The sequence below is a fragment of the Centroberyx affinis genome, unplaced genomic scaffold (assembly GCF_046629955.1).
Source record: "Centroberyx affinis isolate AG114_WGS23_722 - 3 ecotype Tasmania unplaced genomic scaffold, CSIRO-AGI_Caff_v1 ptg002017l_1, whole genome shotgun sequence".
NCBI lineage: Eukaryota > Metazoa > Chordata > Actinopteri > Beryciformes > Berycidae > Centroberyx > Centroberyx affinis.
In genome coordinates this window covers 39,852-64,691 of record NW_027280359.1, presented here as the reverse complement: position 1 = coordinate 64,691, position 24,840 = coordinate 39,852, and the positions used below count along the sequence as shown (strand labels likewise).

At 39.6% G+C, this 24,840-nt stretch overlaps 1 protein-coding gene and 2 non-coding genes across 4 annotated transcripts; 1 reads left to right on the top strand and 2 right to left on the bottom strand.

Moving 5' to 3' along the window:
* trnas-uga (transfer RNA serine (anticodon UGA)) lies at nt 1-82 on the bottom strand. The gene has a single exon. It is a non-coding gene; the product is annotated as a tRNA-Ser (tRNA).
* A 6,326-nt stretch (nt 83-6,408) lies between these two features.
* On the top strand, nt 6,409-6,480 carry trnae-uuc (transfer RNA glutamic acid (anticodon UUC)). Its single transcript has one exon. It is a non-coding gene; the product is annotated as a tRNA-Glu (tRNA).
* A 4,126-nt stretch (nt 6,481-10,606) lies between these two features.
* LOC139653995 (transmembrane protein 106B-like) lies at nt 10,607-23,522 on the bottom strand. 2 transcript variants are annotated; one of them, XM_071531015.1, is made up of 8 exons: nt 23,402-23,522; nt 18,896-19,081; nt 18,152-18,215; nt 17,214-17,367; nt 16,807-16,947; nt 15,817-15,860; nt 12,984-13,037; nt 10,607-10,732 (listed from the first exon to the last, which is right to left on the bottom strand). In XM_071531015.1, the coding sequence occupies exons 2-8, from the start codon at nt 19,077-19,079 to the stop codon at nt 10,612-10,614; spliced, it is 762 nt and encodes a 253-aa protein (XP_071387116.1). In that variant the 5' UTR covers nt 19,080-19,081; nt 23,402-23,522; the 3' UTR covers nt 10,607-10,611. The 2 variants fall into 2 exon arrangements, with proteins under 2 accessions (XP_071387116.1, XP_071387115.1); XM_071531014.1 differs by lacking the exon at nt 23,402-23,522 and adding an exon at nt 23,236-23,329.
* Between the last annotated feature and the right edge of the window lie 1,318 nt (nt 23,523-24,840).

Sequence of the window (24,840 nt, the reverse complement as noted above, 5' to 3'; positions counted from 1 at the left end):
CGCTGTGAGCAGGGTTCGAACCTGCGCGGGGAAACCCCATTGGATTTCAAGTCCAACGCCTTAACCACTCGGCCATCACAGCTCACTGAAGGAGTGTGTGTGTGTGTATGTGTGTGTGTGTGTGTGTGTGTGTGTGTCCTCCTGAGCCAGATTATATGAAAGGCTACTCTGATTAAAAACAAGGCTTTCTTTCTGTTGGGGTAATAGAGCAGAGTAGATAAATAGAACAAATCTGACTTGTTTCAGGACATTTTCTTGGTAAAAGTGAAATTGTCTTGGAGAAAGTTTCTTGTTTCCAGATTTTCTTCATTGTTTTATGATGATTTATTGAAAGAAGCGATATTGGCATGAATCAAGTGAAATGTATTGAAACCAGCAAGATTATCTGCCAGTGCAGTGAGATAATTTGACTAAAAAATATAATGAAATAAGCTTGATAGGTCTGGAAACAAGATAAAATCACTGGTCATTTTTTGCAGTGTTTGTATTGCGATATATTGAATTTCTATATATTGTCCCATCCCTACTGGTTCTGCGTGTGTGTCCCCAGCTGCGGGACGTCAGGATGTCTGCGATGCACTGGGAGGCCCGGCGGCGTCAGTCCATGTTGGACCGCAGGATGGCCAGAGACAAACAACAGGTAAACAAACACACCTGCTGCTGCTGCTGCCAGGGAAACCTCGTATCTCCAGAGGGTAAACCCAACTTTTTACCTTTTTTTCCCATCAGGCTCAGGTTTAGATGCCACTATAGTCCTTAGATCCCCACTTTTATTACATGTTTGCTTTACTTTTGCTGCAAAATCACCCTAAGGTCCATCGGCTTCACCCAGCTTCATCTAATCCCAGGTGTGACCTAATAAAAAAAAAAAATCCACAGTGGAAATTCCCGAATACTGCATCAATCTTGTACGGAAGCCCATTAAGGACATGTATTCATACATTTTATTTAATTTACACCGTTTTCCCATGATAACGAGTTAATTTTCTTTGTTTTCTCAAGATATTTATGTCATTATTTTGAGATTTATTTTTTTTTTTTCATTATCTCAGGATAACAATAATTGTTTTCTCGAGATAAAGAGGTAATTTTCTGCTCGGAGCTAACATCCATTCTGTTTTCTCGAGATGACAAGATCATTACTCTCATTACTTTATCTCGAGATAATGAGAAAATGATGTCGTTATCTCCAGAAAACAAAGAAAATAAACTTGTTATCATGGGAAAATGGCATAAATAAAATGTATGAATAAATGTCCTCAATGGGCTTCCATAATCTTGTGCAGGAAAGCCTTTAGACAAATACTTATATATTTACATAAATGCGTAATAAGATGTTTTGAACAGCCAAAGTACCTGCAGATGTAATTGTTGGTTTGGAAGCAGCAGTCATTTACAAATCTAAAACAGACTGTATGCTTCCAAGAATAAAGGCTTCATGTCCTCTTGGGGTTTGTTACTGTAAGAACCCAAGACATCTGTCCCCAGACCGGAGCCAAACTGTACGGACTCCTCTCCTGGTCCTGATCCAGGTGCAGATCCTGCCTGGCCTGTTTCATTATTGAGCAGCAGCAGGGTGCAGTGGAAACTGAGCAGGGACATGTGACACCCAGCGTGGGGTCAGGCTCGCTTCCTGTGTGAGTCTGACGGGACGCTGTGTCCTGTCGCTCATATCCAGGATGCACCGAGTGGTGTTACGGCGCAATCCTCACTGGTACGATAGGGAGTGATTTCCCATCATGCCTTGAGTGTAGATTAATACAGGAACACATGGAGAGGCAGCAAACTGGGAGGGAACTCATCATTAGGTTTAACCTGTTAGGTCAACTGTCTGTTTACTGTGTTTGACAGTTTACTGGTTACAGCCAAACAGTGGAAAGAGTACTAGTGTCCTGCTCAAGTAGTACTGTTACTTTGCTGATATTCTATTTAAGTAGAAGTAGAAGTACTGGTGTGAAAATCTACTGACATAAAAGAAAAAGTGTCTCATTTAAAATGTCCTCAGAGTAAAAGTTCCTGAGTTCCTTTTTTAGAAAAGAGAACGTTGTCAGCTGTGATCTTTTCCATGTGACTCTAACAGGAGAGAGGACAGAGTTCAAACTAGATTATTTTTACTGGAAACATTAGAAATGACAAAATAAAGTGCAGAAACAAAGTAAAGTCAGATTCCTCTTCTCACTGTGAATGGATCCACAGTTTGTTAGTTTACGTCGATCCAGTTTCTGTTGCTGATTGAGAGACACAAAATCTGTTCTCTGTAATGGATGTGGGTTAAAATGTAGTGAAGTATAATATTGCAGTAAAAATTTATTTAATTAAATGTAAAATTACTGACTTTAAAAAATAGTACACAAAACAGCTACTCAGTTACAGTAACGTGAGTAAATTAGTTACTTCCCACCCTTGGCTATCTATTCAAAGAATGTAACAAGTCTGTGGGCCTGGTCAGCTGTTCAATGCGAATTTAATGTAATGTCATTTAATGTAATCTCAGCCTATGGTCTCTTATAGCCTATCCTTTAAAAAAAAAGAAAAGTGCACATGCATTGAAAAGCTCAATAAAGCTTTAAACAGACAGTTGAAAGACAGAGGGATCCTTATCAGAAATGACTCCAAAACCTCCTTCATCACACTGAGTCTTCCTCCTGCTGCAGCTGTGTGTCCTCTGTGAACGAGCTGAGCTGCAGAGACAGAGTGTGTAGAGTGTGTTTCCTCTCACAGCACACACTCACACACTCCCTCAGCACATGCTAATGACTTGACAAGTGTCTGCAGACAGAGAGAGAGCAGGGAGCTTTGTCTGAAACCACATCACACCTCATGTGACTGCCAGGAAATTAGGCATCGCAAGAGTTTTGGTCCAAAATCAGATATCAAGCAATGGAACAAAGTGACACCTCCTATAAAATGCTTGATTTCACTTTATTAAAACAAATTTGAATACCTTTTACGGTCAATAACCACCATTTTGTGACCGAAACCTTAGCTACTTTCAAACAAAATAACAGCCAAGATTGGACTTGGTGTCATTCTGACTTGTGGTTCATTTATTTATTTGTTTATTTGTCAGGGACGATGCAAATAGACACTGTTACAGGTTAAAAACAAGAAACACATGCTCACAGCACAACACATGACAAACATGACAGCAACATTCAAGATTGAAAAAGAAAAGAAAAGAAAGTACAATAATGTAATTTGAATTCATAAAGTACATTCTATCAAATGTAGAGAAAGATCATAGTTAGCGATTACATGTGTGATTCTGTTTTACTCTTTTATTAAAAACCTTGGGCTCTGTTAATGTTTTGATCTCTGTGGGCAGTGCATGCCATAAAACTTATGCCTTTACCTAAAAGAGGAAATTTATTGACACACTTAAAAATCTGTTTTATGACCAAAATCTGTTTTGGTCCATCAGAACATTTTGGTCCATCAGAACGTAAAGATCTGCAGTGAAAAAACAAAACAAAACACTGCAACAGGAGAGCGGTGGCACTGGGTCACTGGGTCAACTGGGTCAACTGGGTAAACTGGGTAAACTGGATACTGATGGAGGTCACTGGTACACAGAGGCTCACATATCTTCAGTGGAGTCTTTCCCTAATGGAGATCTTCAGGATACTGAAGTGACTTGTAGAAAAAACAAGAAGAAGGGAATAAAGATGATGATGATGAGAGAGATGAAACTTTAGAGAGCGAAGGGCCCACTATAGAACAGGACAGGACAGGACAAGACGGAAAAGAAAAGGAAAAGAAAAGAAAAGAAAAGAAAAGCCGGAGCCAATGATCTACCAGGGACACACACATGATTATTTTTTATTTATTTATTTTTTTAATTTTGGAAAAGCATTCATTTCACATTCATCTTTTTACACAGTATCAGTATTACTGCAAGTAGATTCACATAGCATTATGCACAGTTAAAACAAAAAATATTGCAGTACGTTTGATAACCATTTTACAGCCTAGCTCTTCCAGAGGTTTTACTTTTATAACATTGGCTTTGATCATTTACAGCTGAACATGGGAAGCTTTCACCTTAGATACTACGAAGGGTTGAAGGGGGGAAAAAAGAGAAAATTAATAAAGAGCGAGCTGTTAGATGTAATGAAATAATATAAATCACATTATATTCTCACTCATTTATTCTATCAAGTCAGCTAAAGTCTGACTTTATAGGTTTAATCTACTTAGTCCACTTGGTCCAAATCGGGAAAAATTGGTACTAATAGGGATCATGATGGAAAACCTATTATTATTTGGGATTCAGAATACCAAACTAGTGGGTCAAACTCCCATAAACCTGCTGTGTTCCTCTAACCAGCTGCACTGTGTTTGAGTTTGTTTTATTTCTGTGTTTTGGAGTATCTGTGTATCTGAGTCTCCCTCTCTCTCCACAGCTGCTGCAGGAGTATTCAGAGTCCAGACCCAAAGCAGCAGAGTCAAACACAACACAGGAGCAAACAGGTAGGCTATCCATATAAACCTGCATTCATCATCCTGCATCTCAGACCTGCTGTACGTGACAGTTTCTTTTTGTGTTGTGAGTGATTCTGCCTCTATACTCTTCCATGCTGAGTCTGGTTTGTCTGTCTTTGTCTCATTCTAATACAATTCTCTTAACAAAAGTGAATCTGACCAGACAAGGAACCAGTTTTACGCCTAAAAAACGCTTGTTTACATTTAATTGCCAATTGGATCATGTCCAAACATGACTACTGTGGAGCTGGGCTGTCCCCACACACACACACACACACACACACACACACTCACACACACACACACACACACACACAGACAAACACACACACACGTCCCCCTTACGAGTGAAGCTAATCCCCCCTATTTGCCTCCACAGAGAGAGGACAATGGTGTGACTGTCTGCTCTGTTATTACTTCATGAATGTGTGTGTGATGTTGGAAGGTGTTTAACACCTGAGCGGCCTCATTAGTGAAGTCAAACACACACACTCACACACACACACACACACACACACACACACACACACACACACAGTGCTAACAGCACATCTGCATGTGCAAGCTGCTGAATGGAAACACGGTTATGCATGAAGGCGCAAGCACATACATGTGTGCACACTGATAGGCATGCAAGGAAGCCCTTGCACACACACACACACACACACACACACACACACACACACACACATTGTGTTTACTTTGTGATAAAAAATTACTAATTCATGCCTTTCCTAGACAAAGGGTTTTTTCCACTATTAAGATACAATGTGTGTGTGTGTGTGTGTGTGTGTGTGTGTGTGTGTGTGAATTGTACATTATAAACTAACATATAAAATGAGAATATGAAAACATTAGAACCACCTTCGTAATGAAGTTACATTAATGAGTACATGACGTTTACTCCAAAATGCTATATATCCAAAAAAATCATCATCTGAAGTTCATGATTCGGTGTCTCTATGAGTTCAGTTGATGCACATGTTATCATTTTGTCAACCTACTGCATTTTAAAAATGTGTTTTACTTTTGTGCCATTAATGATTTTATAAGATTAGATATTACTTTTTTTTTGCAAACAGTGGAAAATCCCATTTTGGAACAAAATAAAAATGCCTTAAAATGCCTTTTCCTTTGCACAATCCATATCTCAGCTGCCTCAAATCTTAAAAAAGAATCACCTGGGACTGGATTCACCTTAGTCTAGTTCATGAGGTCTTAATGTTTTGTCTGCTCCATTTTGTGTGTTTTTGCCAGGTTTCACTTTTTTACCTGATATTCTGACTAAACCGACAAACATGTCACTATCAAATAAATATCGCTGTTGCTGTGTGAAAACCTCATAACTCCAATTTAGGTGATATTCATGTTTTCACTTCAGCTGAAGGATTTCATGTTCCTGTATGACTTGATGAAATTCTCGGAGCCTTTCAAAACCCACTGGATAAACTCAGAAATTCATTGTCTTCAGGCTAAAATCAAGGCTGTTTTTATTAGTTCCTGAAAAGTTGATTTTGGAGATATGAGGTTTTTCTCCCAACTGCGACAATATACTACAATACACATATACTACCAAAACCACATACACACACACACAGACAGGCATGTACACACTATCCATGGCTTTTCCACCCCTCATTCAACTTTTCACTTTGGAAACACACACACACACACACACACAGCAGGTAGGTCACGCTCCAGAGTGTTCCCATTAGAACGAGGCCTGCTGAATAATTCATGAGGGCCACACTCAGCTGCTCCCACACTGCGAGTCTCAAATAGCGGCGATTGGAAACCTGAGATTTACCGTTCAGCCTCAGCCGGGCCGCGTCCTGCACACGACCGATGGCAGCAGATGGAGAGATATTATTATTTAGATATTAGTTCATCTGTCTCTCTTTCTCTCTCTCTTTCCTGTTCTCAAGTTCCCATATGGTCTAGCGGTTAGGATTCCTGGTTTTCACCCAGGCGGCCCGGGTTCAACTCCCGGTGTGGGAAGATTGTCCTTTAGGAGTTATTTGGAATGAGTAAATCTGTAGGTGAAACCGAGGATATGAAGAAGTGAGTTGTGTAGGGCAGCTGGATGGCCTAAAGGTTAGAGGGACTCTCCCATACTGAAAAGCTCACAGGTTTGATTCCTCAGAGCAGACTCCTGTCCTGTAAACATGTTCTCGAGCCAGACGCCCGACCTGCTCATTCAAACCCACTGATTCACATAAACTACAGGGTGTAACCTTTCAATCTGATGATTCGATTCTTTCAGTGAATCATAAAACCTCTCATTCTGCCCACGATTTGATGCGATTACTTTTGATACTTCCAAAAGTATAACAAGAACAGTCTTGAATCTGTTGAGGTTTTTAAATCACGTCTTAAAACTCATCTTGCCTTTTATCTGTCTGATTATGCCCCTCTTATAATTTTATTCATGTATTTTTATTTATTTATTTTGTTGTTTTATTGTGTCTACTTTTTGTTTTATTTGTACTATGTGTATTGCTTTTATTGTTTTAATTATGTTTATGTAAAGCACTTTGTAAGCTCTGCATTTTGAAAAGTGCTATACAAATGAAGTTAATTATTATTATTATAGGTAATTTGTAAAAAAAAAAAAAAAAAAGTCATTTGACTGACTCAGTCAGGAATAAGTAAACACATGTAAACTTTACACCAGGTGCTAGTTCAAAGTATTACATTTATTTTTAAGGCAAAACTTAAAGCTTAAAGCTGTCAGCTCAGTGTGTCTGTAGTATATTTTCAACAACTTTTTCTAGCCTTCTCCCTTTCTGCCTTCTGTTCAGCCCACAAACACCTTAATATTAATCAATATTAGTCAATCCCAGCTTTTCAAATCGATGCAGTTTGCTTTCCAACTTCAAATCAATGTCTTGCAGAAGGTTTGCTGATCTTTTTTCTTGTGTGTTTCTGTCTCCAGCTGGGAGCCACTGCCCCACCTGTCAGGCCAACCTGCGCCCCGTCCCGCACAGCGCCAAGGTCCCAAACAGATACTCAGTACGTACGGCCGGCTGTCCAGAGAGCAGAACATCAGGAACACCTGCCTGACACAAGAAGGCTTCTCAAAGCTTAAAAAACCTATAAACCCTCTGTCTCTGTCCTACATGACTGAAATCAGTAAGGGATCCTATAGCTTTCACCCAGAAAAGAGCAAGTGTTCCTAATGTTTTGTACATGCAGTGTGTATTTTTTGAAGTATTTTATGTCGGGCTTATCAGTGGAATAGTAACTTTTTTCCTTCACAGTCACTACAGTACACCCAGCAGTGGTGAGGAAGAGGAGGAGGAGGAGGAACTGCACTTTCCTCTCGAGGCAAAGGAAAGCAGACAAACTGACCCGAGCGCTGCAGCACAGTTTGGTTTGGATGCCAAATATTACAAAACACTGTGACACCGTCCGGTTATCACGGCTCTGCTAGAAGTTAATGGGATTTAAATCAGTGATTCTCAACCTTTTCCATATCAAGGACCCCTAATTTAGTACACATTAGGGCCACGGACCCCCATTTGATGAGATTTTGTCTCTCAGACCCAAATCTGAAAATATTTTTATTGTTAGATATGATAGTCATTTTTATACATTCTCTAATTGTGTTAACAGTTAATTTAACAATTCATCAGTTTGCTGGGGACCCCCTGGAACCGCCTCAAGTACCCCTGGTGGTCCCCGGACCGCACGTTGAGAACCACTGACTTAAATGACTTCAGATCATGTGGAAAACTGTATCCTCCCGCCCACACTGTCTACAATTCAATTCCCGGCATGTGGCTGACGCTCTAATCCGGTTTACAGTAAGAGCAGCCGGTGATAAATCCACGTCAGCATTCATGATTGTACATGCAAGTAACCTCACAATAAAGAAGCACAGGAAAACACAACAGTACAAAGATAACGGAGAGAAAAGTTGTTTGTAATTTGTGATTATTTTCTGAGCCAGCTCACAGTCATTCAGTGTGTAAGGTGAGGGGAAAGTTAACAGACGTTTGTAAAACATTAAATCCACCTCCTAAAGGTGGATTTGGCTTTTTTTTCCATCCACAAAGTGAATGACAGAGAAGCGTGTTGGCGCCCCCTACTGATTAATTCACATTACAGCATCACATAAGACAATTTTCTACTATTTACAGTTCAGGCACCGCTGACGCTCTCTTGCCCCAAAGTGATTTACAGTTAAGTGCAGCAGTCGAGTTTAACAGGATTGACGAACTCCCTCACTGACTTCATCTCATTGTTTGAACAACAGAAAAAAAAACAAAAAAAAGAGGAAATCATGAACAGTAAAAGTTCTCAGTGTCTCTTCAGTGAAAACAGAACTGGTGAAATCTGACATGAAATGTGTTGGGTCTGCTGCTGATGACTTCCTCCGTACCGACTGCCTTTCAACCTGTAGGAAACATCGCTTAGACTGTGAGGGAAACGTGGCTGAACACACACACACACACACACACACACACACAGAGTAATCCATCCACCCCCTTCAGATCTGGAACGTGAGCCAGAATTAGAAGAATTACAAGGCTGAACAGTGAAGTGTTGTTCTGAAATCTGGAAAGGATTTCAGAGCAGCTGGAGTTTTGTTCAGGCAGAATAAGAACACAGTCCATCCATGATTCCACTTGCCTGTCTGTATTTATAATACGGCTGCACGATATTGACGAAAAAAACAGAAAAAAAACACAGTGCAATTTTCATTTTCCCTCAGTTTGGTGATTAAGACAAGGTACGTGTTTACGGAGCCCGGGAGTGGCCATTGGGAGAGAAAAAAAGTTATATGGAGTCCACGATTTAGGCTACTGTAACGTGCGCATGTTTTAGTCTAGTAAGGATTTGGTATGTTAATATCCATTGTCTGTTTACACTGAATAGGCAAATTCCCCAAATATTGCAACATATTTAGCCTCTTAACCTTCAGGCCATGTAAACACAATCAGGTGCTGCAACACACCCAGGACAGGCCACATTTAAACATAATCACCAATATGTGCACTGACTCTTTATAAGCTCGTGAAGTGCGCATGTATTATATATCGAGAGCACGATATCACTATTTCGAGGGCACGTTTTGCCAATTTGTGTGCACATAAGAAAAAGAAAAAAGAGAAAACGAGAGCTCGAATTGCATATCGTGCACGTTTCAGTAAATCGTGGCCCACGCCATAAATATTTTTTCTCCCGATGCCCACTCCCGGGCTCCGTACGTGTTAAATGTGGAGACTTTTTTTTTTGCAGACTTTCTCTTTCGGCTCTTGTAAAACGTGACAAACTGAAGCACAGGGGGAAATCAGATGCTAATATTTGCTATTTGAATACAAAGAAATGTTCAACATCAACCCAAACGAGCAAAAAGCTTCTTCTCACAGTATGATATTATGGCACGGTAAACTTTCAATTTAAGACAGCAGCGTTGAACAGATAGGAGAAAGATGTTTAGGTCCCTGTTACCACAGACCGAAGCAGGCAGCAGCTACAGACGACCACAGACGACCACAGACGTCATTTCAGTTTTCCTCTCTGTGCTGTTTTCAGGCTTCTGTTAAAAAAAAAACTAAAAAAAACTGCAACTCTGTGTGAATTGGAAACTGCGGTTGTGCACGTTGAAATTCGGATCCATCTGTCCTTCCATCAGAAGAAGACAGGGCATGTCTACCCATCCTTCCTTCCTTCCTTCCTTCCTTCCTTCACTCCGTCCCTCCATCAGTCTTTCCTTTCCAGCAGTTTGTCGGGAAATCCGTCTATTCATCTCTTCTGAACATTCACCCGTCAGAATCAGAGAGGGTGGGGGGGAGGAATGTCGAAGAGCGTTTCTCCTTCCTTCCTTCAATCAATCAATCAAATCCATCTGCCCCTTTACCTGGCTGCCTGTTCATCCATTCATTCATTCACTCATCCATCCATCCATCCATCCATCCAGGTGGGACAAGAGCATTACCAGTACCTAACACATCATATCTGTTATTAATCAAAGGTTTTAGGGAGTAAGTTCACTGAACACACATTGCACACCCCGCTGTTCTGCCTGGCAGATATGAACAAATCGTCCACTGCATCTATTTATCTCTTCCTTCATCCATCTGTCCATCTATCCGCCCGTCTATCCGTCCGTCTATCTGTCCGTCAGGGAGAGTAGGGGTGGACGCTGTGGGGAACGGTGGTGTTCGTCCCGCAGTCGATGAACTCGTAGGTGTCGAGGGAGAGCTGCTCATAGTGGGCCAGGTAGTAAACTGTCATGGCCATTCTGAAGGAAGAGGACCACAAAATACAAAATTACACCGAGACACGCTATTACATCATCCATAATCAATAATCAGTCAGAAACATGAGCATTATAGAGCTTAAGGTAGCATGTTTTTGTCTGTGGTGTTGTTTTGGTTTAACAAGTAATTTAAGACTCACAATCTAAGTTTATGTGTGTGTGTATGTGCTCTACGAACCAGTAATCCCTTAAAATAACCATACATTTTCATTAATTTACATGAATTCACCCCTTACTTCATGCAAAATCCCCTTAAAATGAATTAAGAGAGTAATTAATGGAGGAGACCCCATCGAAACCTCCTTAAACACCATGAACAATGAAAAATTCAGGGAGACGGGGACTTTTCCATTAATTTCCACTTAATAACCCTGTAAACCTGCACAGGAGGCACGAAAAAAATCCCTTAATTACTAGAGTCTCTGTGAATCAACCGATGAATAAATCCCTTATAAACCCATGATGCTAACCTTACTTTTTTAAAGCTAAATGTTATTTTTAATGGATAATTCATGTTTATGTAATGGAGAAGTTAAGGACATTTCAGGGATAAAATTAAGGGGTTTACTTTCGTACTAGTGTGTGTGTGTACAGGGAAAAAAACCCAACTCTCAGTTATTGTTCTGACTTAGAACAACATGTACAGAGAAAAAAAAGTCTCTCTTTCTTTCCGCTAATCAAATAAGCAGAAGTAAACTTCATAAATCTTGTAATGTGCAGCAGTTTTCAAACCAGAGCTGCATCTCTACTCACAGTAAGCAGCAAGCAGCAAGTACCAATGTTCTCCTGTAAGACGCTAATCAAATAAAGGCAGAAAAATGTGTGTGTGTGTGTGTGTGTGTGTGTGTGTGCGTGTGTGTGTGTGTGTGATCCTTTCAGAGAGTCATGTGAGAGGAAACTGGGTCAGGAGTCAACCAGCAGATAAACGACTATTCTTCTATCCTCCACCCTCATTATAATGATCCCTCCTTTCTTTTAAGAGACGATCAGAAATGTATTTGGCTAAATCTACACCTTGGGGATATTCATATGTTGCCCTCAAGAGTTTCACTTGTAGAAAGAAAATGTGTTTTTTTGGGAACTTTCTTTGGCCCGCCCTAACCCAAAATACAGGTGTGTTTTATTCTGGGGTTTAGAAACATTATAACAGAAAAAAAAATACATTTTACAGCCTCAAAGCAGAAGTAAAACCCACGTTTAGCTGCCACATACTGTCAGGTAAAAAAGTGAAAAAAAATAAATAAAGAGTGAAAAAGGAAAGGAAATCATTACAGACACAGTTATTCAGTAAAAACTAGTCAGAGAGTGTAGGGAACTACCGGAAAAAATTGTAAATTGTAAATTGTAAAAAAGTTCCCAACACATTTTCTGTGTCAAGAATCCCAAACAGATCTGCATTAAACCCCATGAACCCCCATTTGATAACATTTTTTGTGGTTCGATTTGTTTACATTCACAGTTTACATTATGAATGGGCAGACAACAGTGGAGAGAGTGGTTAAAATCGTTGTTAATGAAACAACACCAAGAGTGAAATTAAGAGTGACATCATCTTTGGTCTTGCTGATGCCTTTAAAGACTCTAAACCAGTGGTTCTCAACGTGGGGTCCGGGGACCACCAGGGGTCCTTGAGGGGGTTCCAGGGGGTCCCCAGCAAATTGATGAATTGTTAAACTTCACCACTATATCATTTACAAGAAGTTAACACAGTCACAGAATGTAGAAGAATGACTATCATAGTTTCACTGTTATCGTTGCCTACAACACAGATAGTCATAGACTTCTGGACAAAATCATATCTAACAATAAAAATATTCTCAGATTTGGGTCCGAGAGACAAATGGGGGTCCGGGGCCCTAATGTGTACTAACTTAGGGGTCCTTGATATGGAAAAGGTTGAGAATCACTGCTCTAAACCACAGCAGCAGGCCCTGGGAGCCGCTGGCAGAGGAAACAACAACAACAACATTTCCTTAAACTCTCTCATGAACTCGCAGCTACAAAAGGTCACGGAAACGGAAAACAGAAGGATTATTTTTACATAACTGGAACACAGTCAAACATTTGATTAGGCTGATTTCAGCTGCAGAGGACTCACGACATTTCTATAAGACAATTTGTAAAAAGAAGGCAAAGGTAAAAACAAAGGCTTTCAGGCAAATAAACACAAACTAGTTGGATTAAGAAAGCCCCAAACCTGCTGACTGCCTGTTGAACGTTGGATCATACTTACTGCAGGTGCAGAAACAGAGTGTGGATCGGGATGGCAGTCGACTTACAGAAGTTACTGCAGGGGAAAACAGCAGTGAAAAACACAAGTCCATGAGTGATTTGTTCATAAGTCTAGCCCTGGTTTAGCAGACAGACAGATTAGTTGCAGTTTACGAAATGCAGGTGAATCTGAACAGTTAATTTAGTAGGAAGCAAGAGACAACAGCACCGTTCAGGAGTTTTTTATACCAACAGTGAGAGGAATTAATCCAGGGAAGACAATGCTAACACCGGGTTAACTAGCCCAACAAGTTCTGTCAGTTTACAGCAACTCAAAACCACCAACAGCCCAACAACAAGACAACACCTTCCTGAGGAGATCAGGGCTGCAAACTCTGTATCGTCTTTTACATCACTGTTAAAAACCCACTTGTTTAAAATTGCTTTTCGGTGATTTCATTATATTTTATGGCAATTTAGTTCATTTTACTCTATTTGTGTTTTTATAATGTGATTAGTTTTCATGGCTTTTAGTTTGTGTTATTCTCTTTGCATTTTAAATGTGTCTGTTTTTATTGTAAAGCACTTTGTAACTGTGTTTTGAAAAGCGCTATATAAATAAAGTTATTATTATTATTATTATTATTAACACTCCTCCAAATCACTCCTCACACCATCTGAGCAGCATTTAATCAAATAGATCTGTGCGATCTCTAAAAACGTGTTCTCTGGGTAAGGCCTGGATGGCCAAACCATCTAAGAGCAGCATGTAAGCCATTCAGAAGCTGAACGCACGCAATATCATCCAAGGGTTTTCATAGTCTTAATTGGGATCAGTGGACCAATAGTATTTCTTTAGCCCACAAATTTGATAATCCAATCATTATAATTACTCTAAAACATATAATAATCTAAATTTGATTATATGATATTCATTTTTTTTATGTTCCTCAAATGTAAAACTTATGTTTCCTTGCGTTGGACAAACAGTTTGTGGACTGTGAAAACGAGATGTTTTTTTCTTATCTTGGTCAGAGTGCTCTCAACCACTCATAAAATTTTCTCTTACCTAAGAGAAGAGCAAAAATAAGAAAACATTGGTGAATCCCAGAAATCAATGGGTACTAACAAAATAAGAACAAATCGTGGATACGAACAAAAATAAGAGAAAATTTGTTCGTATATCGTTTCCTGCATGAGGCCCATATATTGTTTATCAAAATCCAACTAAAAGCCATCGCTCATCTCTGAATGTTGTTTATAAAAGCCTTTGTAGATTTGTATTAAGATGTCCTTTCCAAACCCGTCACTGCGACATGTACAAGGAACTGAACTGGCTTTCTCCACATTCCAGACAGGTACTTTCATTGGCTCTTATTTATATTTTGATGTGTTTATTTCAATTATCCACGTTATTTAAAACAGTTAGAAACCTATAATTCTGTATACCCACTAAGACATTCTGATCAACTTTCCTTTGCTGTTCCCTTAAAGAAGCCGGTAAAAAATTATGGATAGAATCTTTTAAAGAAATAGAAATAGAAATAATCTAGATGATGTTTTTTTGTAGTCTCTTCTCTGAGTATGATTCGATTCATGACTTTCTGCATGCCCCACTTCATCTTTAACTAAGTAAGTTTCAGTCATTGGCTGCACATGCTAAACACTTTAAACGGGCGTCATGCTGACCGTCTTATACATGCAGCTCCTTGTGAACTGTTTACAGACAGTAACAGTAACTCATCTGCATGGAAATCCTCAGCATAACTGTTTGTGTTTTTGTTCTTTGCTCAGGTAGGTTTACATTCATCTTTTATGTCTTAACTGTATTTTCTGTGTTCTCAGGAAACACCTGGAAATTAAATTGGTTTCAGCGTATTCCTGTTTAAATCAACGGTTAAACGAATAAATATCTTTTCAAAACGCACTTCTCCTTCTTCAGGCCACTGAAACTAACTGAGAACGTCGATCAGGCCCAAATGTGCGAGAGCTGTTACATAAAACACAACTGTGACATTACTTTCACATGATATCAAAATTATGTTTTAACAGGTTGTTCTACACTTTCCAGTGTTTTATTTTGTGTCTATTCAGGTCCATTCAAAGCTGTGTGTGTGGTGTCATGTACCAAAAACACTCTCAATCCATTTTTACATGTTCATTTTCCAGCATCTCTCTGAGCCTTACCAGGAACAGGCTGTTTCTGTCGCTGTGCCTTTAAGGCTCATTAATATTAACGACCCTCTGTTCCGATTGGCTAACTGTTTCAAGAGTGAAACGTGAGACACCGCAGCCCGGCAGCTACAGGTAGGGAAAACTCTCCGGTTAATAAACAATGACAACCGCTCAACCGCTTTGAAAAAAAACACTTTGTTAGTCTATTATTTGTTACAGAAATGATAATGAGCGAACCTTTGTGACGTCACAAAGTGACGGAAGTCCAAACGGCTCGTTTAGAGGCTCGCTTTTCTAATATGGATTGTGTGGATTTAGTTGGCGACCGTGCGTTTTGATACTTTCACCATGTTTAGATAGACCATCCAACTCCTTTATAATCGCAGAGGCAAGGGGAATCCTCACTCGACACATAAATGACCATGCAAGCTTTGAATTAAAATAATAAAAAAAGCAAAACACAAAAATTGCAGTTACGTGGTTCAGCAATAGATTCTTTCCCCACATCAGCCAAGCCAACGCCACAACAACCTGCTCTACACACACTCCTCTTTGACATGCACTGCAGGTACAACAACGTTAGTTAGAGTCTACACAGTTAAACAGACTATGAATGAAACCTTTAGTGAGAGCCTGAGGGAATTTTCCTATCAGGCAAATGAGCAACGTTGGCAACTCACTTCAGTTCGCTGTCTGTCAGCTTGATGGGGATCACAAAGGAGTACTGTGGGGAGAGAAGGGTCAGGCAGAGCCAAGTCATTCCTGTTCCTGACTCAAGGTTTCAAACATCTCAGGAAACCCACAGGCTGTTATTCACCTAAATAATTAACTATTGGATAAGTAGCTGTATTGACCTTATTCACACAGCGGCCATTTTGAACACTCAAGGTGGGAAACAAGGTGGTGAGATTGGCATATTCTAGCGTTACTTCAACACGAGAGAGGACTGAAGATAGACCCAACAGTTATCAAATTAGCTAGCAATCTTGGGAAGAAGAAGGACTGCTTGAAGTTAGCAGGGAAGTGAGTTAGTTGGCTAGCTTATAGCTGTACTTGTATCTCTATTTTATTGTTTATTTTGTAATTGCATTACTTTCTTGTGGTTTGGCACACTTTTATGTAAAGTTCCATCTGTTTTTTGTTGTATCTCTGTTTGTTTTCTAGTTGTATCTGTTTATCTCTTGTATTACCTTTTATTCCTATTTTTTAATTATTTTTTATTTATTTTTATTATTCAACACTATTATTTATTTAATTGTGGTAGTTTTACATCGCTATCTCTTTGGCTTTTATTGTATGTGAAGCACTTTGTAAACATTGTTTTTAGAAAAGTGCTACACAAACAAAGTTATTATTATTATTATATAGCTAGTAAGATACTAGTTAGCTACCTAGGCTAGACTCTGATAGCTAGCGATAATCGGCCAAATATATTAAAATGTGAACCTATATAAGATTCTTGAGATCCATTCATGCCAGTGTGGAATGTTTTTCAGTGGGGAATCTGTGAAATGATAAATGTTTGTATGATGTGCATCTTGGTAGGCAAAAGGTAGAGTTTCCCACCCAGAGTGTTCAAAATGGCGGCCGTGTGAATAAGTTCAGTTGCTCTGACTGTGACAATAGTGTCTCTTCCCTCATCCTCCCTCTACTCCATTAGGAAGACTCACCATCTCGGTGGAGAGCGGTTTGACGGCGGTGACGTTGGGGATGAGAACAGTTCCCACCACCATCTCAAAGTTCAGGGCCTGGACTGTCAGGTTGTAGGCCTGCACCCCCAGAAAGTTGTGATTGGTGATGTTCAGGACGTTCTGCAAGGAAACCAGAGTTGTGACTGGTTAAATGTATTTATACCTTCAAGAACCTCTATTGGCAACCAGTAAGCATTGCAACAACATCAGTAGAACTTGTCTCCTCCCACCACTCCTGTCTCTTTGACCTACAGTGGCTTGTAACTGACATGTAATTAGCTCACATGTTGACAAAAGAACAAGTAAACTGGCTCATTTATGGTTAGGGAGCTTTTGTACCAAAACAGAGTACAGTCCGGAAAGGCCCTCCCTCCCTCTCCACTCACTGTAATATCCATTTTGACGGCGTCTGGAGTGAAGTAAACGAAGACAGAATTGACTGCCACCGGCGACAGGATGACAGAACGCGGAAACAGGAAGAACAACACCAGGGAGCTGACCAATAAGCACACGGCGACAGACACCGCCACGTACAACTTCCTGTGAAAGGAGGAAACGGAGACCAAAAGGTTCAGAAGTATCATCAGCCAATGTTAGTTAAATTAAACTTCTATATATCATTCTCTGTCATTTGTCTTTTTGGCCATAGAGTAAAGCCAAAAATCCCCTTTGATTGCACAAATGAAGACAGGCACTCTTCTTCTTAGCTATAGATATGAGAGGAAAGAGTGAGGGAGAACCATTATTTTTATCTATAAAGCACTTACCTAAGAGCAGCGTCAGAGGAACTTATCTTAAATCAGAGCAAAGTGCTTCACAAAAAGGCATAAAAAAGGGAATCGTAAAATATATAAAAGGAGGTAAGAATGGGATACACCTTCAGAAGAAAAGTGGATTACATACAGTAAATGTAAATAAAAACATAAGAACAAACACAACATTAAAGAGTAACTATGAGCACAATCTTTGGTGCCAGGTGATGTCACAGAGTACAGAGTACAACAGGTGGTGACATCATCACCTGGCACTAAAGATCAGCCAATAGCAGATGGCCACTTCAGTAGTATGCTTTTCTTTACCATTAGATATCAGGCTTTACACAGATTTTGGTTTGGGGTTTAGTTCCTCTTTAAAAAGTGGGCAAAAAACAACAAAAAAAACCCTGGAAAAACAGGTGTATAAAAGTCATTTTAAGGAGTGATTTAAAAGATGATACTGAATGGTGGTGAATTTGCTAATTCAGGAGGTCAATCTTCCATTGACCCGACAAATTACATCCATAGATCTGTGTAACAGAGTGTGATGTATGGCTGCTCTCTCTTACGTGTGTCGCGGCCTCAGCCTCTGGTCGTTACAGGGGATGACGGCCACCAGCTTGCTCTCCTGACCTGCAACGCACCAGTGACCTCGATTTACCTTGACTGCAATAATAACACCTTAAAATTCTTGTGAATTCTTGTTACTACTTTATATCAAAGATGGTATCGCAGAAGCAGATTTCATGTCCTAAAAGGCTGGACCCTCACCTGTGTGTTTGTGTTCATTTGTGTGTAAAATTTGAGCAAAGTGACGTCATTTTGGTTGGTCCTCACTTCTTTAACGGGATATTATAGAGTTAGGACTTGGGTTTAGGGTTAAGGTTAGGCTCTTACAAAAAAGTCACATGTGAAAACCCACATGTGAATTCAAAGCACATGTGCTGTCTGGACACGTGTTGGTTTTCACATGTGAACATTTTTGTCACGTCGTATTCTGACGTGACGTGACATTTTTTACTACAGATGTAAAAAATTCCACTTCTAGATGGTATGGTAAACCATCTAGATGGTAAACGGTATTTTTCTACATGTGAACTTTTTTTTTCACATTTTCTCCTGCCATTAGATGTGTCATTTATTGCACATGTGAAAATGTCAATGGGAAATTTCACATGTTCACATATAAAAACCAGTATGTGTCCAAAAAGCATTGAATTCAGGGAATGAACGTAGTCAATGGAGAATCCTCACAAGTATAGTAATACAAGTAGGCCTATGTGTGTTTGTGTGTGTGTGTGTGTGTGTGTTACCTCTGGGTATACGTCCAGTGCCCTGGCAGGTCGGACAGTCCAGGGTTTCTCCTGAGTTGTGTCTCCTGCTGGAGCTCCGCCTCTTGCCCTCATCCTGCTCGATGATTGGCTGGCTGTCACTCCCACTGTGTTTTAATCCCGCCCCCTCACTGCCACCAGCACAACTGCTGGGAACTGTACCCATACCTGAGAAGAAGAGAAGAGGAGAGGAGAGGAGAGAAGAGAAGAGAAGAGAAGAGAACAGAAGAGGAGAGAAGAGAAGAGAACAGAAGAGAAGAGAAGAGAAATGAAGCTCATTGCTTAGAAATGAGATAAAGGGAATTTGCATCTGCATGGGAATTTGCATACTTGTAATTTGCATACTTGTAACAAATGCATCATCTGCATCATAAATCTCCTAGTAACAACATCCGGCACCAGGAGAATTGGCTGTGCACAAGTAATGGCTAAATGGATAACAACTAGGCTAAAAAGAGACAAAGATGTGTGAATAATAACCTTTATTTGTAAAGCACCTTTCATACACAACATGCAGCTCAAAGTGCTTTACATCAATAAAAGGCAGATAAAAGACAGATAAAAAGATAAAATTAATGTAAAAGAACAAGCAAAATGCATTGCATTATAAGAATCAAATCAAGTAAAATAGAAAGATAAAAGAACACAACAAATACTCCCACTTTTAGATGCACATTGTGAGTGAACCCATATGTTTTTTTTTAAATTTTCTTTTCCCCTGTCCTTCCTGATTCTACTCTTGATCTGATATTTACATCAGATCTCACTGCCTAAGGCAGATGAGAATCGTAGATTCTCCTCTTGGTCAAAAACCTCACCATCCACAGATGGATGAGAATCATACAGGGTAAAACTCTGTCCCCCGCACATATAGCATTACCCGGACAAGACCAATGAAAATTCGTACTTGCCCGTGTCAGCTCTGTTGGGATCCTGAACAAAAACAGTTAAAATTAAGGCTTTTTAAAAGCTAAGCTGAAAAGATTTTTAGCAGAAAAGAAGTTTTTACCAGTCGTTTGAAAATGCTTACAGAGCCCGCCTCTCTAATATTCTTTGGCAGGGTGTTCCACAGTTTAGGAGCATATAGTTAAAAAAGGCTGCATCCCCAATCTTCTTTTGAGTGGGGTTTTGTATTTCTAACAAACCAGCAGTAGAAGACCTGAGGCTCTTGATGGAATGTAGAACAGCAGGGATTCTGTAATGTAGGCCGGTCCTACGTCATTAAGAGCTTTGTATACAAGTAAAAGAACTTTAAAATCAATTCTAAAGGACACTGGGAGCCAGTGCAATGTAGCTAAAACCGGAGTGTTATGCTCTCGCTTCCTTGTTTTTGTTAAAAGTCTAGCTGCAAAGTTCTGGATAAGCTGAAGCCTCTCAATAGACTTTTTAGGGAAGCCGGTAAAAAGGGCGTTGCAGTAGTCCAGTCTACTTGTAACAAATGCGCGAGTTAGCTTTTCAGCATCTTTCTGGGTTAGGAAGGGACACACCTTGGCAATATTTCTAAGATGAAAGAATGCTGTTCTGGTTGTTTATATGGGAATTAAAACTTAGATGACAATCTAAGATAACACCCAAGCTTGTTACTTCTGATTTGATCGAGGGATTCAGGTTCCCAAGTCTTGTGGAGAGTTCTTCTCCCTTTTGGCTTTGGGGCCGACCAAAAGTATTTCTGTCTTATCTTCATTCAGTTTTAAGAAATTTATGTTCATCCAATCATTGATAGCCAATAGACAAGTAGTGAGGGAGCTTATCTGCATGATTTGGCTCGACAGAAATGTAGAGTTGTGTATCATCAGCATAGCTATGGAAATTGACATTATGTTCTCTGATAATATCACCTAATGGAAGCATGTATAGTGAGAAAAGCAGGGGACCAAGACAGCTTCCTTGTGCAACACCAGAAGTTAGATCATGTTTCTCTGATACATGATCTCCAAGACAGATGAAAAATGTCCTCCCTGTAATGTACATTCTGAACCAGTTTAGGACACATTCAGAGAGACCAACCCAGTTCTCGAGACAATCTATGAAAATATTGTGGTCGATGGTGTCAAATGCTGCACTCAAGTCCAAAAGAACCAGAACTGAGACCCTGTAGTGCTAAGTCTCAAATCATTGACTATTTTGGTGAGAGCAGTTTCTGTGCTGTGGCTGGCTCTGAAACCTGACTGAATGTAGGGTACATCCATTCAGTTATGCTAAAAGGAAAAGGAAATGGTCTAGATAAGGCATATTTGTTTCCAAATGTGGGTTACTGTGACACAGTAAACTGTCTTGTCTTTAGCCCTAGTCTCTACTCCAAAACACTCTGATTTGTAGCTTGAGAAGAGTCAGCTCAGTTAACCTGAACAAACTGTTAGCTAGCTAACTAGCCAGCAAACACACTGATGTTAATGTTACTAGCAACTACTAGCTTCTACTAGATAGACATTAGATTGTGTTTACAACAAGCTGGTAGCTAGCTAACAAGCTGACATGTAAACACTAAACTATCAGTGATGGTCAAAAGCAGCATAGGAATAAACTAAATCTGTTCATTTCTGAGACGTTAAGAAACGGCATCACATGTTCACAGCCACTGTTGACCAAGAGCTGAAGACCTCCAATACGGCCGCCAGAAGGCACGTTATGTCACCTGACAGCCCTCTGTAGTGCTGGTTGTTCAAAGCATTTTAGCTAATGCCAACTCATTTCCAATGTCAGTCGTTTGAGCAGGTTGTTGCACATAGCTACACACACACACACACATACACACACACACTTACACATACATCCTCACTCTGTAGTACTGGCAACCTTTCAACTATAGACTCCAAAACCAACCTGCCACCCACTAGCACAAAACATTACACTGAACATGCCCAAGGCCCTTCTGACCTGCCACAGGTCACACAACAGGTTAATGTCACTAGAGACAAAGATCCTACACTGTAGATTTGCAACAGTTATTTAACCACTAGTTTATAAAATGTAGTATGTGTTTCTACATGTAGAGCGGAGGCTGTGGAATCTGCTTACTCACTGAACGAATGAGGAAGGAGGACGTTAGGATCTATAGACTAGAATCACTGTGAATGTCGGGAAGGTTGTTGCTGAGAAAATGCAACAGACCCAACAAACTGGTTGACAGGTTCAGGTTGCTAACAGCACTGGAGTAAATAGTAAATAGTAAAAACAGACCAGAGAAGAAGAAAACAGTTGTACGAACACCTCTTGCTTACACAGGACAAGAAAAGGAATATGTTACAAAAAGAATGGGAAAAAATTTGAATGTGATTTCTGTTTGGCCTTGTGGCAACTCAAAATGTATTTGTCGAAATGTCATAAAATGTCCCTTTATTGAAAATGCAATAAAACTTGTTAATGTGATTAATTACTGGATGACGTGGTAGCGTCATATTATTGCATTAACCAGCAGTGTTTATTACTTCATATGGAGTGTAACATATTTGTAACTGATGGTAATATCGAATAATAATGTAATAACTCATAAGAACTAGCTAGTGATGGGATAATATATCAAAATTCTATATGTCAATACAAAAATGTACGTATCGTGGGTCAGAAAAATGAATGGTGATATTTGCTCCATTTTATTCTGCTGTAGTAATCACAAATGAGACACTTGACCATCACAGGTTCACAAGCTCTCCATGGATCCAAAATTTTAATTGTCGTTTATATTCTAGCGAGCCAATGGCATCGCTAGAAAGATTTATGGCTCAGAAATAAACAGAATTCTGCACAGTCAGACTTTGTTGTCATTGAACTTTTACTTATTATCATGTTGTAGGCCTATTGAACCGTATCATGATAAGCATATCGTCCCATCCCTAGAGATAACAATTCCAGTTGTTACACTTTATTAGTCAATGTTATTACATCATCAGTTACAGATATGTTACACCTCTTATGAAGTAATAATAATAGCAGATTCATGCAATAATGTGAAGAAATGTATTACATTAACAGGTTTTTGTGTCATTTAGAGAGACATTTATGAAATTTTGACAAGTTATTACATTACCTGACATTTATTACTTTATCATAGTTGCTACAGGACGTGATTACACTACACCTGGGCCATAAAATATAATTCATCTTATCTTATTTAGCCTTATCTTGCTCCACAACCCCCACTCCCACACACACACACACACGCACACCTACAGTGAAGAGGTGCATGTAGTCTACGCAGTTTATTTTGCTGGGGACTCGCGCTCTAATAATAACACCACACACACGGGGAAAAAAACACATTGCAGTACAAAGAAACGTCAACGGGCAGAGAACATGCATTTGAAGTTTTGTTTATCGCTCACCTGCAGATATCTGTTGGCAACAGCGCACAGGAAGAAGAATCATCTACTGTACAAATTTTACTACAAACATTTTTGAAGGCCTGTTGTGATAATCCATTCTCGCAGGCTGTAAACGGCTCATAGTTTCGTTTCTCCGGCCTGAATGTTGCGCAGCAGCTTCACTCACCTGCTTTATGATTCAGTGTTTTATCAGTCTGACAGTTTCTTCATCTTAATCCCAGCTGGAAGCGCGCGCTCCTCTTCCTCTGTGCGCCGCGCGCTGCTCCGTCCGTGTTGTTTCAACTCCGTGCGGGTTTGACACTTCTAAACAGCGTCAGTTCATCCAGAAAAAAAACTTGACTTATTTTCCGGTCATAACCTTCAAAATAAAACCCTTATTGACGAATGTGCTCATGGCAATGTAATCTTTGTAGTATCTATTTTTGTGTGAGTCCATATATATTGTAGGCTGATTTCCCTGAGTATTGTCCTTTGATGTGATTTTTTTTTCTCTTGTTCTGTACACCAAAACTTCCAAATCTGCTTATTCACTAAATTTCTGGACATATTATTATTTGGTTAATGTTAGGTCATTAGATCAGAAGACAATTATGAAACACACAGCTTTACGGGAACATTGTTGCTGCCCTGATGTATTTTTTATTTATTTTTTATTTTAGACAGGGCTTCCAAGTAAAATTCTGGCTTTTCTTGCTTGATCTTTGCATTATAGCTAATGATAAAAACTACAAGGCGAACGACTCATATAGGCTAGGCCATTGTCATAGCCTACCTTAAGAAAGAAAAAATCTTAATTGATGATGGTCTATGACTGAAATGTTTAATGTTGCGCATGTTTTTGTCACTTTTGCACGTTATGAAAAAATAAATGTCGGTCCTCATACGTTGACCTCTTTCGGATTTCTTCCTGTTTAGCGTGTGAGCTTCTTGTTGGCTTCTTTTTGTCGAAGACTTTTGAACCCACACACCTGACACAAACCCTGCTACATCTTCGGAGCCTTAGTGCAGACACCTGTCGCCTGCTCTCAGTGCCACACATGATGCCCAACTTCCTTTTTTTCCTTTTCAAAAGCGAAAATATTTTTATGCTTTTATTTTGAAGGCAAACCCGCCTTAGTTCCGGTGTTATCTTGGTTATTTCTGCGGGCTTGACACAGTGGCAGGGTTTATTGGTGTCTTGGCTTCTCCTCAGCAGGCTGGTGAGATGACGCAGCAGTTCTTGACACCGTTGTTGATTTCGCTGCTTCCTTCAGGTTGTTGTCGGCCTACAGAACAGGCAACACTTGTGCACACCTTCTTCTTTTTATTGTATCACCATTATTTTAATATGATGCTTATTCATTAACAGTGATGCTTATTGGTAAAATATACTCCGTGAGAATCAGACAGCTTGATAGACAGAACAGAAATAGATTCACTTCCTATTTCATTATGAAACAATGTCAATTTTTAAATAAGGCTTCCTTTTTTTTTTTTAAAGAATGCCTATCTTTATGATCAGATGTCTTTATTTGGCTAAACAGGAAATGAAACAGCAATCCCTTAATAAGTGTAGTGACTTTAATTGGAGACAGATTGATTTGTACATCACATACCATGTCCATA